Consider the following 17,127-nt stretch of genomic DNA (forward strand, 5'->3'; position numbering starts at 1 on the left):
GCTCCCTGCTACGCTCCGGTTCCAAGAATGCATTGCAGCAATGACCGGAGATGACGTACCGGTCTCGCAAGATCGCTACATGATCACGGGTTATTGCTGCAAGGCATTACTGGGAACCAAGCGTCGCGAGGAGCATTGCTAAAGGCCTGGGCTGGATCCGGGGGCCGCAGGAAGGTGAGTATATAACTATTTTTTATTTTAATTATTTTTTTAACGGATATGGTGCCCACATTGCTATATACTATGTGGGCTGTGTTATATACTACATGGGCTGTGTTACATACTGCGTGGGCTGTGGTATATACTACGTTGCTGTGCTCTACACTACGTGGGCTGTGCTATATACTGCGTGGCTGTGCAATATACTAAGTGGCTGTGCTATATACTACGTGGCTGTGTTATATACTACGTGAGCTGTGCTATACACTACGTGGGCTGTGCTATATACTACGTGGACTGTGCTGTATACTGCGTGGGCTGTGTTATATACTGCGTGGGCTATGTTATATACTGTGTGGGCTGTTATATACTACGTTGACTGTGCTATATGCTACGTGGGCTGTGTTATATACTGCGTGGACTGTGTTATATACTGCGTGGGCTGTGCTGTATACTGCGTGGACTGTGCTATATACTACATGGCTATACTATATACTGTGTGGCTGTGCAATTTACGTGGCTGTGTTATATACTGCGTGGACTGTGCTATATATTACGTGCCTGTGCTATATACTGCGTAGCTGTGCTATATACTACTTGGCTGCTATATACTACATGGCTGTGTTATATACTATGTGGCTGTGCTATATATTACGTAGCTGTGCTATATACTACGTGGCTGTGCTATATACTACGTGGCTGTGCTATATACTACGTGGCTGTGCTATATACTACGTGGCTGTGCTATATACTACGTGGGCTGTGTTATATGCTACGTGGGCTGTGAGACTCTTTCGCCCGGGGCCCTCAAAAACCAGCAGCTGGCCCTGGCTTCAGTGATTGGGACGCGGGATTTGAACCACGCTTCGCTAATTGTTCGCGCCCGGCCGGCCAAATCCTATGTATTCATTGCATTATTCTGAAATCTTCATAAATAAACTACATACATATTCTAGAATACCCGATGCGTTAGAATCGGGCCACCATCTAGTACCCTTATAAAGTGCATGTGTTAGGCTAATACTTACAATGTAAATAAGTAAGGGGATCCCGGCCTATCAACCCACGCGCATTTCACCATGTCTTCGTCATGAGGCATGACGAATTTGGTGTATTTATGTAAGTATTAGCCTAACACACGCTCCCCGGAAGAAGGCAAGCGCCGAAACGCTGGTAAATGTATACTATTATTTCCATCTTTACCTATTTCTATTGCACATGCACTTTACCGCAGATCTAATTATGGTTATATAGCCAGCATTTATCTGGTTCTCCCAGACATACAAGGAATTTATTAACTCTTTACTTCATTTGCGCTTTATTTAATACTATGATGTCTACTTTGTTTAAACAGACATCTGTAGTCTACCTTTTTTTACCCCCTGGGAGATTGTGCATTACTTCTTTAGGTTTGCACACCTTTTATTTCTAGTGTGTCTGCCAAAAATGCTATCATGTACATGGGATTACTTACCTTTTTTAACCCTTTATTATTGATTGTTGATCAAATGCTTAAATAAAACGTACATATTTTTTACATACTTTTCTCGTATGGTCTCTTTGTGCACAAATCCTTTATATGATCCTCCTATCTGTATGTGCATGACCTATGGTCCTATACCTTTGTGATATTCCACAGTTTTTTCAATATTTGCCACTGTTATTGTTTTCCTACTTTTATATTGGCTATGTTAATTTCCTTTTTTTTTCCTTAATTGACAGGTTGAACCCATGGAAACTGATCACAGCAGTCTCATAAACTCTGTACAGTCTGAAATTGCTAAAAATCAACTCCTGCTAGAGGAAGAAGTACAGAAGACTAAAAGATACAAGGTTACTCTATATTAGTGTTCTGGGGCTATCCGAGTGGATATCTTTTGTTGAACATTAGTTTTTCATTGCATGTTTATGCATTTCAAACTCAAGAGATATAACATATACAGAGATATACACTGCTCAAAAAAATAAAGGGAACACTTAAACAACAGAATTTAACTCCAAGTAAATCAAACTTCTGTGAAATCAAACTGTCCACTTAGGAAGCAACACTGTTTGACAATCAATTTCACATGCTGTGCAAATGGAATAGACAACAGATGGAAATTATTGGCAATTATCAAGACACTCAATAAAGGAGTGGTTCTGCAGGTGGGGACCACAGACCACATCTCAGTACCAATGCTTTCTGGCTGATGTTTCGGTCTGTTTTGAATGTTGGTTAGCTTTCACACTCATGGTAGCATGAGACGGACTCTACAACCCACACAAGTGACTCAGGTAGGGCAGCTCATCCAGGATGGCACATCAATGGGAGCTGTGGCAAGAAGGTTTGCTGTGTCTGTCAGCGTAGTGTCCAGAGGCTGGAGGTGCTACCAGGAGGCAGGCCAGTACACGAGGAGGCGTGGAGGGGGCCGTAGAAGGGCAACAACTCAGCAGCAAGACCTTAACCTTTGTGCAAGGAGGAACTGGAGTAGCACTGCCAGAGCCCTGCAAAAAGACCTCCAGCAAGGCCACAAATGTGCATATGTCTGCACAAACGGTTAGAAACCAACTCCATGAGGATGGTCTGAGTGCCCGATGTCTACAGATGGGGGTTGTGCTCACAGCCCAACACCGTGCAGGACGCTTGGCATTTGCCACAGAACACCAGGATTGTTAAATTCGCCACTGGTGCTCTGTGCTCTTCACAGATGAAAGCAGGTTCACACTGAGCACATGTGACAGATGTGACAGAGTCTGGAGATGCCGTGGAGAGTGATCTTCTGCCTGCATTCCCCAGACCTGAATACGATTGAACACATCTGGGACATCATATCTCGCACCATCCACCAACGTCACGTTGCACCATAGACTGTCCAGGAGTTGGCAGTTGCTTTAGTCCAGGTCTAGGAGGAGATCCCTCAGGAGACCATCTGCCGCCTCATCGGGAGCATGCCCAGGCATTGTAGGGAGATCATACAGGAACTTGGAGGCCACACACACTACTGAGCATCATTTCCTTGTCTTTAGGCATTTCCACTGAAGTTGGATCAGCCTGTGACTTCATTTTCCACTTTGATTTTGAGCATCATTTTAACAAGGGGGCATCCTATACGTCTGGAGTAAAGAAGGTTTAAGCATAATAACAGACTCGTATTCTTTACTGTAAGAGCAGTGAGACTATGGAACTCTCTGCCGTATGATGTAATGAGTGATTCATTACTAAAATTTAAGAGGGAACTGGATGCCTTTCTTGAAAAGTATAATGTTACAGGTTATATACACTAGATTCCTTGATAGGGCGTTGATCCAGGGAACTACTCTGATTGCCGTATGTGGAGTCGGGAAGGAATTTTTTCCCCAATGTGGAGCTTACTCTTTGCCACATGGGTTTTTTTTTTGCCTTCCTCTGGATCAACATATTAGGGCATGTTAGGTTAGGCTATGGGTTGAACTAGATGGACTTAAAGTCTTCCTTCAACCTTAATAACTCCAGACCTCCGTGGGATATTAGTTGTGATTTACATTGATCATGTTTAGGTTTTATTGTTCTCAACATATTCCACTATGTAATGAATAAAGATTTACAACTGGAATATTTAATTCAGTGATATCTAGGATGTGGGATTTAGTGTTCCCTTTATTTTTTTGAGCAGTGTATATCACCCCAGAAAATATTTAGATTATTTGTTTTATGCATTCACCATGTGGTATAAATGATATGCACGTGCTTCTTACAAAATTAGAATATCAAAAAGTTACCATATTTTTCGGACTATAAGATGCACTGGACCATAAGACACACTCCAAATTTTCAGAAGGAAAATAGGAAAAAAAAATTAAATGGGGGTCCGTCTTTCAATCTGAATTCAGCTTACCGGGGAAATCGGCAGCGCTGGTGGAGCGTGGTCACAGGGGGTGTTTGGTGGTCCGGCAATGAGATGACTACCATCCCAGACTGGTGCGGCAGGTTCTGCAGTGCTTGTGGTGCGGGCGCTCTGCCGACATTTTTTGAAAGCCCGGAACCTCCACACATCCATTGCTGTGAAGCGATGGCATCCGGGAAATCCCGTCCCAGGCTGGTGCGGCAGCCTCGTCAGTGCTCATTGGCACGAAGGCTCCGCCGACATTTTGTGGAAGCCTGGAGCCCCCGCACATCCACTGCTGAGATGTGGTGGCCTCCAAGAAAATGGCCGCCGGGGCTGCACATGCGCAGATTGAGATCTCTGCACTGAGATCTCATTTCCCGAAAACTATATCTGCGCCGCTTCCAGCTGCCATTTTCCCGGAGGCCACCCATCACAGCAATGGAAATGCGGGAGCTCCAGGATTTCACAAAATGTCAGCGGAGCCCCCACATCTGAGCACCACCGAATACTGCAGCACCAGCCTGGGAAGCGAGTGTGATCATTGCCCTGCAGCGCCCGACTCCTGCTGCCGCCACCCTACTGGTAAGTATATTCCGACTATAAGACGCACCCTCATTTTCCCCCCAAAAAATTGAGGGGAAAAGTGTGTCTTATAGTACGAAAAATACGGTAATCTATGCGGTATTGTCAAGAGGAAGATGAAACACCAGACCCAACAATATAGACGAGCTGAAGCCTACTATCAGAGCAACCTGGGCTTCCATAACACCTTCGCAGTGCCACAGGCTGATTGCCTCCATGCCACGCCACATTGATGCAGTAATTTATGCAAAAGGACCCCCGACCAAGTATTGAGTGCATTTACTGAACATACATTTCAGTAGGCCAACATTTCGGATTTTAAAATAATTTTTTCAAGCTGGTGTTATAAAGTATTCTAATTTACTGAGATAATGACTTTTGGGTTTTCATTGGCTGTAAGCCATAATCATTAGCTTTAACAGAAATAAACACTTGAAATAGCTCACTCTGTTTGTAATGACTCTATATAATATAGAGTTTCACTTTTTGTATTGAAGAAATGAAATAAATTTACTTTTTGATGATCTTCTAATTTTGTGAGAAGCACCTGTAGCTTTCTTCTGGAGTTCAACCTTTCTATAATTAGTTTTATGTTCCTCTGCCTTTGCACAATGAATCACTTTGTCCCTGTTTTGTGAAAATGATTACTCTAGGATTCTGGCGAAATTCCTTTAAAAAAAAATAAAAATTGTTGCACAACGATGACTTGCCAAAATATTAGTGATACTTCGGCCTTTTTGCCCAGCTCTGTCAAAATAAGCTGATAGGGGGTGAAACTGGATGGTGACACCACCGCAGCCAATCTAACTCATGACTGTGACTGGAATAAGACTTGTGTCTAGGTACACACTACTTCTCAGATGCTCTGGATTCATTAAGAGGCGTGCGTCTCTTGATGTATCAGGAGCGTCTGACTCCAACATGCCCCCTCAAGACCAGTGTCATTTACTCTGGTCTAAATGAATTGGGGCCTTTTTTCTTTTTTTTAATAACTTGTGGCACTGCATTCAGATTTTTTTTTTCTTTTAGGCTACTTTCACACTAGCGTTTTTTTCAATACGTCGCAATGCGTCGTTTTGGCAAAAAAACGCATCCTGCAAAAGTGCTTGCAGGATGCGTTTTTTTCCCATTGACTAACATTAGCAACGCATTTGCGACGCATTGACACACATCGCAACCGTCGTGCAATGGTTGCGCCGTGTTGTGGCGGACCGTCACCTACAAAAAACGCTACATGTAACGTTTTTTGCTGCTGACGGTCCGCTTTTTCCGACCGCGCATGCGCGGCCGGAACTCCGCCCCCACCTCCCCGCACTTCCCCGCACCTCACAATGGGGCAGCGGATGCGCTGGAAAAATGCATCTGCTGCCCCCGTTGTGCGGCGCAGAGAACGCTAGCGTCGGTAACCTCGGCCCGACGCTAGTGTGAAAGAAGCCTTAGTGATGAATTGTATTACATACAACCATACAACTGATTGACTACTTTTTATTGCATTGTTTATCGTAGGTGGGATAAAGGGGGAAAAATAACAGCAGTTTTGGTATTATTATTATTATTATTATTATGAAATTTGGTGTATATATAGGATACTTAATGAGATTATTTTATTTTATGTTTTGATTGGAATGAGGTTATAGCAGTTTAATTTAATTTTTTTTTTTGCTTTCTAATTGAAAAGGCATTTTTTTCCTTTAAACATTTGGTAGATCTGTTGCAGTAAATCTGACAACCAGCCTTTGGCTGTGCTAGCTAGGCATCCGTATTTGGGGAGTGTGACAGCCATTTTTACACTTGACTGCCGTTGCAATCCAATAATTTATTTATATAGCGCCTACATATTATGTAGCACTTTACAATTAAGCAGGAATATCTACAGACAAAAAAACACACCTAGTTCAACAGTTGCAAGAGGAGTGAGGGCCCTACTCACAAGCTTACAAACTATATGGGGTGACTGGTCACTTCTTGCTTCTAACCACTTAGATGCTGTGACATGCAAGGGGAGGGGTTCAATGGTCATCATTCCTTTACTCAATAATAACATGAAGGAGATACTGTAATATTTTTGTCATTTTGTATTAATTGTAATTGTAGATGGAACATGTACTGTGAAGGAAACAAGTTAAAAAAAAACCTTGCAACAATAAAAATGGAAGTTTTGAAAAATATTTTGAGACCTGCTGTTTAGTAAGAAGTGTAAAAAATCAATTTGAATTGACTAGACTTTGTTTTATAGTTTGTGAAAGCATGAGTAAAGTTTAATTTTATATAAAAATATCCATGCTAGTCTTTATAAACTATAGATAATCATATTAAATGTATGTCGTCTTTAACCAGACTGAGAATATCAGAAGGAAGCACAACTACCTTCCATTCATCATGGAATTGTTGAAAACATTAGCAGAACATCAGCAGTTAATACCACTAGTAGAAAAGGTAAATACTTTTATTTCCATTGAATATATGTTCATACGGTATATTGGGCCCAATGTATGTCAAATTATTATCTTTTGGTATTTTTGCAGGTCATGTGTGTCAACATCTATTTTTAGAGGGAACCTGTCATTCCCCCCCCAACCCCCCCCCCCCCAGGCGTTTTTAACTAAAAGCGCCACCTTGTGCGGCAGTAATGCTGCATTCTGACAAGGTGGCTCTTTTAGTTCTGGGTGCTGTATCTGCCGAAATAATCAGTTTTGTAATTTGTCCTAAATACCTTTTCTTCAGTCAAGGAGGCAGGCCTTTCCCCCCTGCTGCAGACGCCACACTGCCGTCACTCAAATCTTCTTGGCGCATCCTCCTCACCGCTGTTTTGAAATGAGCTGGCGCCTGCGCTCTTTTCTCCTGCCTTGGGCAGGCGCAGTGAGCGCTGCCCGTCTGTCCTCATATGCAGTCCAGCTGACTGTGCCTGTGCGGATGCCCTGCCTGTGAATCCCAGCCCCGCAGTGTCTTCTTATTTATTCATACTACGGGGCTGGGATTCACAGGCAGGGCGTCCGCACAGGCGCAGTCAGCTGGACTGCATATGAGGACAGACGGGCAGCGCTCACTGCGCCTGCCCAAGGCAGGAGAAAAGAGCGCAGGCGCCGGCTCATTTCAAAACAGCGGTGAGGAGGCGGCGCCAAGAAGATTTAAGTGACGGCTGTGTGGCGTCTGCAGCAAGGGGGAAAGGCCTGCCTCCTTGACTGAAGAAAAGGTATTTAGGACAAATTACAAAACTGGTTATTTCGGCAGTTACAGCACCCAGAACTAAAAGAGCCACCTTGTCAGAATGCAGCATTACTGCTGCACAAGGTGGCTCTTTTAGTTAAAAATGCCTGGGGGGGTGACAGGTTCCCTTTAACTTTATTTAATTGGGGAGGTTAAGCATGTATTTTTCTGTATGGTCTGCTATTTTTTTTCTATCTCTCAGTTCATATTTGGAGAAGCTCAGTGATGATGAGTTTGTCATAAGCTGCTGCACACTGCATATGAAAATGAATAGGACTTTGTGATCTTGATTAGAGATGGGCAAATATTTCAATATTCTGTTCAGCTCACGCTTGCCGAATTTGCAATATTAGCCAATTTAATCGCCGAACATACGCAGCACAAAAGCCAATGATTCCCATGCTGTATGACAGCATGGGAAACTCCGGTATAGCGCTTCTGATCGGCGGTGAAATTATTCCCGCCAGTCAGAGAGTCACGGTTCCCACGCTGCCGCTAATAGGTGAGAGCAGGAGCGGCGGATTTGAGTATTCGTCAGCCACTCCTGCGCTGTTAATAAATAATAAAAAAAAAAACTGCATGGGTTCCCCTGTATTTTTGATAACCAGCCAGGAAAAACTCACAGCTGGTGGCTGCAACTTTCAGCTATCAGCTTCAGCAAGGCTGGTTATTAAGAATAGAGGGGTCCCCATACCTTATTTTTAATTATTTAAATGAATAATTGTAAAGAAAAAAAAAATGGTGTGGGGTCCCCCCATTTTTTGACAACTAGCCTTGCTAAAGCTCACAGCTGGGGGCTGGTATTCTTAGGCTGGTAAGGTGCCATGAATATAGGCCCCCCAGCCTAAAAATAGCAGCCTGCAGCTGCCCAGAAAAGGTGCATCTATTAGCGCTTTGCCAGGCTCTTCCCACTTGCCCGGTAGCAGTGTCAAGTGGGGTTTATATTTGTGGGGTTGCTGTCACCTTTGTATTGTCAGGTGACATCAAGCCTATGGGTTAGTAATGGAGAGCTGTCTGTAAGACACCTATGTATACATGTAAATATATGTATATGTGTTCTATGTGTATGTATCTATTCTAACCGGTCTCGCTGTGATTTTACTGAGCACCGCACATTAGTTGCTGGCTTTAATTCTATCTTTTACCAAATGATACAGACATTTTTGCGATTTTAAGAAGAATGCTTGTGTTACTGATCACGAATCCGAATGTACCATATTCGTCCCGAATTTGTTTGGCGATCATTATCCGAACATATTCGCTGATCTCTAATCTTGATCATTGACTTTCCAGAGCACATCAGTCAATGGCAAACTCATCTTGGCTGCACTATGCTCTCCATTAGTTCTCTTCCTCACCTGTTAGTTGTCATTTTGAGAGATGAAAGAGACCTGCTGAGGGAGCTGTCGTAAATGTCTCCTCTTCCCTGTGAAAAAAGATAACTAAAACTAACATTATAGTAAAGTTTTTACATACTTGTCCAGAGTTGGGGTTATGGTTTGGGTTATAGCTAGGGTAATAAAATAGTTACAATAAATAACAGTAAAACTTTGAGACGATTTGTTGAACAGTTTGTGACAGAGTTCTGAGATGAAATAGTTTGAAATATTGCAAAATTCAATAATAAAATTTTTTCTCCAGCACTGCCAATTAAAGTGTTTGGAGGTTAGCGGAAGGTGACGTGGCTGACAAAATCATAATTTATGCCAGAGAAGTGTCATATGATGGCATGATTTTCCTCCATGAATGTGATTGGACTGGTGATTATTGGGAACATTGTGATTTTGTTTGATATGTTTTTATTACTTTTCTTCAACTATAACAGGAAAAACACAATAATGAACTTGTGTTCTTCTTATGATAATTGTTGTGAATTCTGCTTTTGGGCTCCCTCCGGTGGTTGTAGGTGGTAATGCAGTTGTCCCTGAGTTGCAGTCCTGGTCAGGTGTATCTGCTGATTGCAGTTCTGACTGGGGTATTTAGGCTTGCAGGATTCATTAATCCTTGCCAGTTGTCCATGGTTTTGGAGGTGTTGGTCCTTGTTTGGTTCCTTCTGCCTTGCTGCCAAATCAGCAAAGATAAGTGTCTGGTTCTGTTTTTGTGGCACACATGCTGTGTGCTTAATAATTCCGTGCTATTCATTGTTTTTTGTCCAGCTTGATTGTTTCAGTATTTTCTCAGTCTTGTTGGATTCTCAGGAGTTGCAGATATACATTCCATGTCTTTAGTTAGATTGTGGAACTTTTTGTATTATCTGCTGTGGATATTTTTGAAGGGTTTTAATACTGACCGCGTAGTATTCTGTCCTATCTTTCCCTATTTAGCTAGAGTGGCCTCTTTTGCTGAATTCTCTTTTCTGCCTGCGTGTGTCTTTCTTCTCCTACTCACAGTCATTATTCGTGGGGGGCTGCCTATCCTTTGGGGTTCTGCTCTGAGGCAAGGTAGTATTCCTATTTCCATCTATAGGGGTATTTAGTCCTCCGGCTGTGTCGAGGTGTCTAGGGTTTGTTAGGCACACCCCACGGCTACTTCTAGTTGCGGTGTTAGTTCAGGTTTTGCGGTCAGTACAGTTTCCACCTACTCCAGAGAAAGTTTCATGCGCCTCCAAAGTCACCGGATCATAACAGATAATATTTTAAGTACCTTGTTTATAGTCTGAAAAGCTACTATCTACCTCTTGTTAGGCGCTAACTGCTTTGTTTTTCGTCTTTTAGATCGATGTCTCAGGGTAACAGAGTGTAATTGTGCACTCTGTTTCACCCACATAGCAGTGGAGAATACGGGCCATAATTGGTCAATCTGTATCCTCTTGCATCGGGGTGGCCGGACAAAGGTACCTTGACACAGTAGGCGCAGGTAAAGCCAATTGGCTCTTGCCCACCGCCCCAAATAGCCACTTGTGCTTAGAGCAGAAGAAAAAGAGATCCAGAGCTTAATGACAGGTAAGTACAGTTAGGTCCATATATATTTGGACAGAGACTACATTTTTCTAATTTTGGTTATAGACATTACCACAATGAATTTTAAACAAAACAATTCAGATGCAGTTGAAGTTCAGACTTTCATTTGAGGGTATCCACATTAAAATTGGATGAAGGGTTTAGGAGTTTCAGCTCCTTAACATGTGCCACCCTGTTTTTAAAGAAACCAATAGTAATTGGACAATTGACTCCAAGGCTATTTCATGGACAGGTGTGGGCAATCCCTTTGTTATGTCATTCTCAATTAAGCAGATAAAAGGCCTGGAGTTGATTTGAGGTGTGGTGCTTGTATTTCGAAGGTTTTACTGTGAAGTAAACATGCGGTCAAAGGAGCTCTCCATGCAGGTGAAACAAGCCATCCTTAAGCTGCGAAAACAGAAAAAAACCATCAAAGAAATTGCTACAATATTAGGAGTGGCAAAATCTACAGTTTGGTACATCCTGAGAAAGAAAGAAAGCACTGGTGAACTCATCAATGCAAAAAAATCTGGGCGCCCACGGAAGACAACAGTGGTGGATGATCGGAGAATAATCTCCATGGTGAAGAGAAACCCCTTCACAAAGGTCAACCAAGTGAACCACACTCTCCAAGAGGTAGGCATATCAATATCCAAATCTACCATAAAGAGAAGACTGCATTAAAGTAAATACAGAGGGTTCACTGCACGGTGCAAGCCACTCATAAGCATCAAGAATAAAAAGGCTAGACTGGACTTTGCTAAAAAAAACATCTAAAAAAGCCAGCACAGTTCTGGAATAACATTCTTTGGACAGATAAAACCAAGATAAACCTCTACCAGAATGATGGAAAGAGAAAAGTATGGCAAAGGCTTGGTACAGCTCATGATCCAAAGCATACCACATCATCTGTAAAACACGGCGGAGGCAGTGTGATGGCTTGGGCATGAATGACTGCCAGTGGCACTGGGTCACTAGTATTTATTGATGATGTGACACAGGACAGAAGCAGACGAATGAATTCTGAGGTATTCAGAGACATACTGTGTGCTCAGATCCAGCCAAATGCAGCCAAACTGATTGGTCGACATTTCATACTACAGATGGACAATGACCCAAAACATAAAGCCAAAGCAACCCAGGAGTTTATTAAAGCAAAGAAGTGGAATATTCTTGAATGGCCAAGTCAGTCACCTGATCTCAACCCAATTGAGCATGCATTTCACTTGTTAAAGACTAAACTTCAGACAGAAAGGCCCACAAACAAACAGCAACTGAAAACCACCGCAGTGAAGGCCTGGCAGAGCATCAAAAAGGAGGAAACACAGCGTCTGGTGATGTCCATGAGTTCAAGACTTCAGGCAGTCATTGCCAACAAAGGGTTTTCAACCAAGTACTAAAAATGAACATTTTATTTAAAATTATTGAATCTGTCCAATTACTTTTGGTCCCTTTAAAAACAGGGTGGCAAATTTTAAGGAGCTGAAACTCCGAAACCCTTCATCTAATTTTAATGTGGATACCCTCAAATGAAAACTGAAAGTCTGAACTTCAACTGCATCTGAATTGGGTTTTTTAAAATTTCTTTGTGGTAATGTCTATAACCAAAATAAGAAAAATGTTGTCTCTGTCCAAATATATATGGACCTAACTGTATAACCTTGTTGTAAGCCTGTCCCCCCCCCCCTTCCTCCTCTTCCTTCCAGTGTCAACTCTTTCCCTGCTGTCCTTAGGGGTGCTGGTTACCGGAAGCTGTGCAGGGGGTAGGTGCTGCTGCTGGTGATCCAGCTCGCCAAGGAGGTCCCCTCGTCGTTAGTGGATCAGGTTTAAACTGGTGGTGGGTGGGAGTGAGGCATCGCCGTGCAACTGCCTAGGTTCCTTTTTGGGCCTCTACAGGGGTTGCGGTATGTGCATGGTCGCTTGGCCATTCTACTGGCAGGAGATTATGGCCAATCAACGGACTGGATATTTCCAACTAATCAGCATATGGAAGCGAGGTTGCGCCCAATGGCTTGAGATGTATAACTCATACATACCTTCCGGTCCTGGGTCAGAAACCGGGTAATCCCCGCAGCGTATAGTATGTGCACTGGGGGAATTCATAAGTCTGCAGTCAGAGTGGAAAACGGAGAGATTCTTTTTTCAGTAGATATGTGAGATGCTTATTAGCATGTGCCAATTTTTCCAGCCCATCAGCAATTTTTTCGTTTTGTGGTCAGTCAAGATCACGATCAGTTCAGGGCTCTCCCATTTGGACTGGCCATAACGCCCAGGGTATTTACAAAGATCCTGGCCTGGGTTATAGCATTATTTACACTCCGGTTGAATAATTGTTTTCAATTTCCTCTATCTGGATTGTCTCTTCAGAGAGGAAGAGGACTAGAACTCTAGTGCCACCTATTGGAAGTAGCAATCCTAACAGTCAATGTCGACCCTTTAACGAGCCTTGTCACATGACTTAGGATAATAGCCAAACCAGAATCTCAATTTGCAGACATATTTCCCAGAGGAGCATTGCAGCTTTAAGTCTTCTCACCTCGACATGCTTATCATGTCACTCTCCGCAAGGAGAAACGATACTTCTTGGATCCCAGTCAGACGCCTCTCAATCAGCCAAACCAGATCTCCACTTTGCACTGACGAGGGGCAATACCCCGAAACAGTGTCTGCAAATTGAGATTCTGGTTTGGCTATTATCCTAAGTCATGTGACAAGGCTCGTTAAAGGGTCGACATTGACAGTTAGGATTGTTACTTCCAATAGGTGGCACTAGAGTTCTAGTCCTCTTCCTCTCTGAAGAGACAATTTGCATATTTCCCAGAGGAGCATTGTGGCTTTAAGTCTCCTCACCTCGACATGCTTATCATGTCACTCTCCGCAAGGAGAAACGATACTTCTTGGATCTCTGTCTGGATTACACTCTTGTCAAGGAGCCATTCTTTGTGCAAAATCTAGAGAGCTTACAAATCATTCTTCAGGCTTTGTCCTGTTGACAATCCAATCAAATTGCTCCAAAGTCTGTTTTAGTTCCAACACAGTGGCTGCGGTTTCTGGGAATGGTGTTTGGAACCATTCAGACATTGGTATTTCTTCTGGAGGAGAATAGATTATCTCTTCAGTCTTCCATCAGAACTTTGAGATGACCGGGCAGTCATTACCTTCGTTCTTGCACAAGGATCCTGGGAAAGATGGTGGCGACGTTCGAGGCAGTACCATTTGCTCATTTTCATTCAAGGCCTCTACAGAACACGCTCCTAGCCTCTTAGGACCGATTAAGACAGTCCCCGGATTAGCTTATTCGTCTCCCCCCTTTTCTGTCACCAATAAATAAATCAGGTGGTGGTTGACCTCACCCTGGTTAACTCTGGGTCTCTCTTTTCGCCCCATTCATTGGCAGGTGGTCATGCCGGATGTCAGCCTGTCTGGATGGTGAGCAGTTTTCCGTCACTTGATCATCCAAGCGGTTTGGACCAGGCAGGAGAGACTTCTCGCAATCAACATGCTGGAGCTCAGAGCTGTCAATCTGGCTCTTTTACATTGGCATCACTTAGTCCAAAGGCTGCTGATCAGAGTTCAATTAGACAATGCTAGTGCTGTGGCCTAGATCAACTAGCGTTTCTCGTTACACCGTTTACCTATCGGATTAATTCTATTTATATTTTGATCCAGAGATGCCAAATGTGTATTTATTTTATTTTGAATGGGGCAGAAAAGGAGTGATTTGAACTTTTTATAGTTTTAATATTTAACAAAAAAAAATTGTCTGTTCACTTACTTCAATAGTAGCAAATGAGATGCTCATCTGTTATGAACGCCAGCCACTTGGCGGCGCTCATAGCAGATTTACAATAACCAACACGGAGGTCTCCTGCAGACTCCCGGTTGTCATGCCAAGCCATCGGTGCCCTACGATCATGTGACATGGGCGGACTAAGTGACACTCTTCCGGCGTGGGCATGTTGAATGCCGCTGTCAGAGATTGAACGAGGCATTTAACATGTTAACAGCTGTGCATGGATCACGATTCCACCGCAGCTGTTAGAGGTACTTGACAGCTAATCAGATCAGCGGTCATGTGCCTGGGATCTGAGTCTTGTTTTGGAGGCTCTTCAGTCTCCTCCTTTTGAGCCAATCTGAGACATCTCTGCGCTTTTTCTTTCTTTATAAGGTAGCTTTCTTTGTAGCCATGACTTCTATTAGGAGAGTCTCTGAGCTTGCGGCTCTGTCTTCTCGTGCCCTTACCTTATTCTTCATCAGGATAAGGTAGTGTTGAGGCCAGTTCCGTCTTTTCTCACGAAGGTAGTTTCAAGTTTTCACCTTTAATAAATATAATATTTTACCTTCCTTTCGTCCGGCACCATTTCATTTTATTGAAAAGGCTCTGAAAAGATTGGACTTAGTTAAAGCCGTAAGATATTATTTATCAGCCACTGCCTTTTTTAGGCACTATGATTCCTTGTTTGCCGATGAGGTCAAGACTCTTTTAAAGCAACCATTGCCCAATGGTTAAAGACTGTTATTAACCCGGCCTACAAGGCTAAGGCCAGGGTTGCCCCATTTAGTATTAGAGCGTACTCTACGTGGGCGGTTGGGTCTTCCTGGATGGTTCTTCATCAGGCATCAGCTTTGCAGCTCTGCAAAGCAGCTATTTGGGCATCGGTGCATACTTTTTCTAAGTTTTACAGGCTGCACAATTCTGCCTCAGCAGAAGAAAGTCTTTGCAGGAAGATACTGCAGACGGCAGTAGCCCAGATTTCCATTTAAATTATGAAGGAAAACCACGTGGTAACGGTATGAGATTTAATGCTAAACCCGCCTTAGGGACAGCTTTAGGACGTCCCATGGTTCTGTGTCCCCCAATGAGACGAATAAGAAATAGATTTTTTACTTACTGTGAAATCTGTTTCTTGTGGTTTTCATTGGGGGACACATCTCCCTCCCTTTGTTGCCGATTGGGCACACAGTTGTTTTTTTCTTTCCTTAATTATTTTCTGTTCTATTTCCTACTGCTTTCTCACACAACTGAAGAAGCCTGACTCCAGTAGATAGGGTATAGTGTTCTGGGAAGGAGCCAATTTTATTTAAATGCAATAAGTGTTAGTCTGCTGCCACCTTGAGGCTATCTTGGTTATGTGTCCCCCCAATGAAGACTACTGTAAATTAAAAAAAAAAAACTATTCCATGCAGTGACATACATATACAGACATAGTGTTGCTGTTTTCTCTAGTCACCTTCCACGACGGCATACGGAGGTTGCCTCTTTGCCCTGATGGGGAACAGGAAATATGGAGAGGTTAAAAGGTCCTCCCACTTGCCAGTGTCTTTCCTGTTCCCCATGGGACAGGGAGAGGTTCCGTGTGCTGTGGTGGCCGGTGACTACAGTTACCCTTACACAGGCTTTGCCTGTTCTGCCGGGCAGCATGCGGTCGCACTTCGCCTCTCCTTTGCTGCTCCCGTTGGTGGTTAACCTCGGGACCCCTTCCTGGCCTTCCCGCACCCCCTCAAGGGTAAAGCAGGCCAGTTCTCCTGGAGCTCTCTGGTCTCGTCCTCCACGCACTCAGCCAGCGTCGGGGAAGTGTCGCGCGCGTCACTTCCGGGACTCTGTGTCTAGCAGTGCACCTGATTTCCGCCGGCGGCGCCTCGTGCTGATGGACGCTGTTCCTCTACACACGGACCCAGGAGGAGGAGGAGGGAACCCTGTCTTCGCTGGGGGGCAGGCGCTTACTACATACAGTATAAAACCTGCCCGAAAACACCAAAGGTAAGCTATACTTTCAGTATGGAAGGCAATACCCACCCTGCGCCTGCAGAGCCCATCGCTGCACCTGCCACTGTAAGTGATGCAGGGATAGGGTCCTCAGATAGAAAACCTAGGGGGTTCTCCTTATCTGACACTGCTCTCCCTCTTGTTCCAGGGAGGCAAGTCTACCCCCAAAGCTTCTTCTAGGAAAAAGTGCGCCATCTGCAATATTAAATTGCCCTCATTATGGGATAAAAAACTCTGCCAAGCATGTACTGACAAAATAGTCAGAGCAGAGCAACCGTCCCTCTTGGAAGAGAGCCGCTCGCTAGTTAAGCAAGAGGTCCAGTCTTCCCTGGCAGCTTTTACCCCTCAACCATCTTCTAAAGGGAAGAAAAGGAAGATACAGGTTGAGGACTCTGAGTCCGCATCAGACCTCTCCTATGCTTCGTCCTCTGGTAGACGGGAAGAACCCATGTCACCCAAGGCCTCTGAAACCAGGGAGTATCTTTTTTCTTCGGATTGGATTGAAGATCTAGTATCTGCTGTACGCAGCACTATGGGGCTGGAGGAGGAGTCAGAACCTCAGTCCATCCAGGACCAAATGTTCGGTGGGATAAACAAGGGAAAACGTGTAGGATTCCCAGTATAT

General features: G+C 43.7%; 1 protein-coding gene across 3 annotated transcripts in view; it reads left to right on the forward strand.

Moving 5' to 3' along the window:
* The window catches only part of UCHL5 (ubiquitin C-terminal hydrolase L5), a 329,337-nt gene that overhangs the window by 306,490 nt on the left and 5,720 nt on the right, over positions 1-17,127 (forward strand). For all 3 annotated transcript variants that reach the window (XM_077278008.1, XM_077278006.1, XM_077278009.1), the window contains 2 exons: positions 1,882-1,992; positions 6,927-7,025. In XM_077278008.1, the coding sequence (XP_077134123.1) occupies positions 1,882-1,992; positions 6,927-7,025 (210 nt within the window). The remainder of the gene's footprint in view (positions 1-1,881; positions 1,993-6,926; positions 7,026-17,127) is intronic.

Source organism: Ranitomeya variabilis, chromosome 8 (genome assembly GCF_051348905.1).
Source record: "Ranitomeya variabilis isolate aRanVar5 chromosome 8, aRanVar5.hap1, whole genome shotgun sequence".
In the NCBI taxonomy this organism is placed as follows: Eukaryota; Metazoa; Chordata; class Amphibia; order Anura; family Dendrobatidae; genus Ranitomeya; species Ranitomeya variabilis.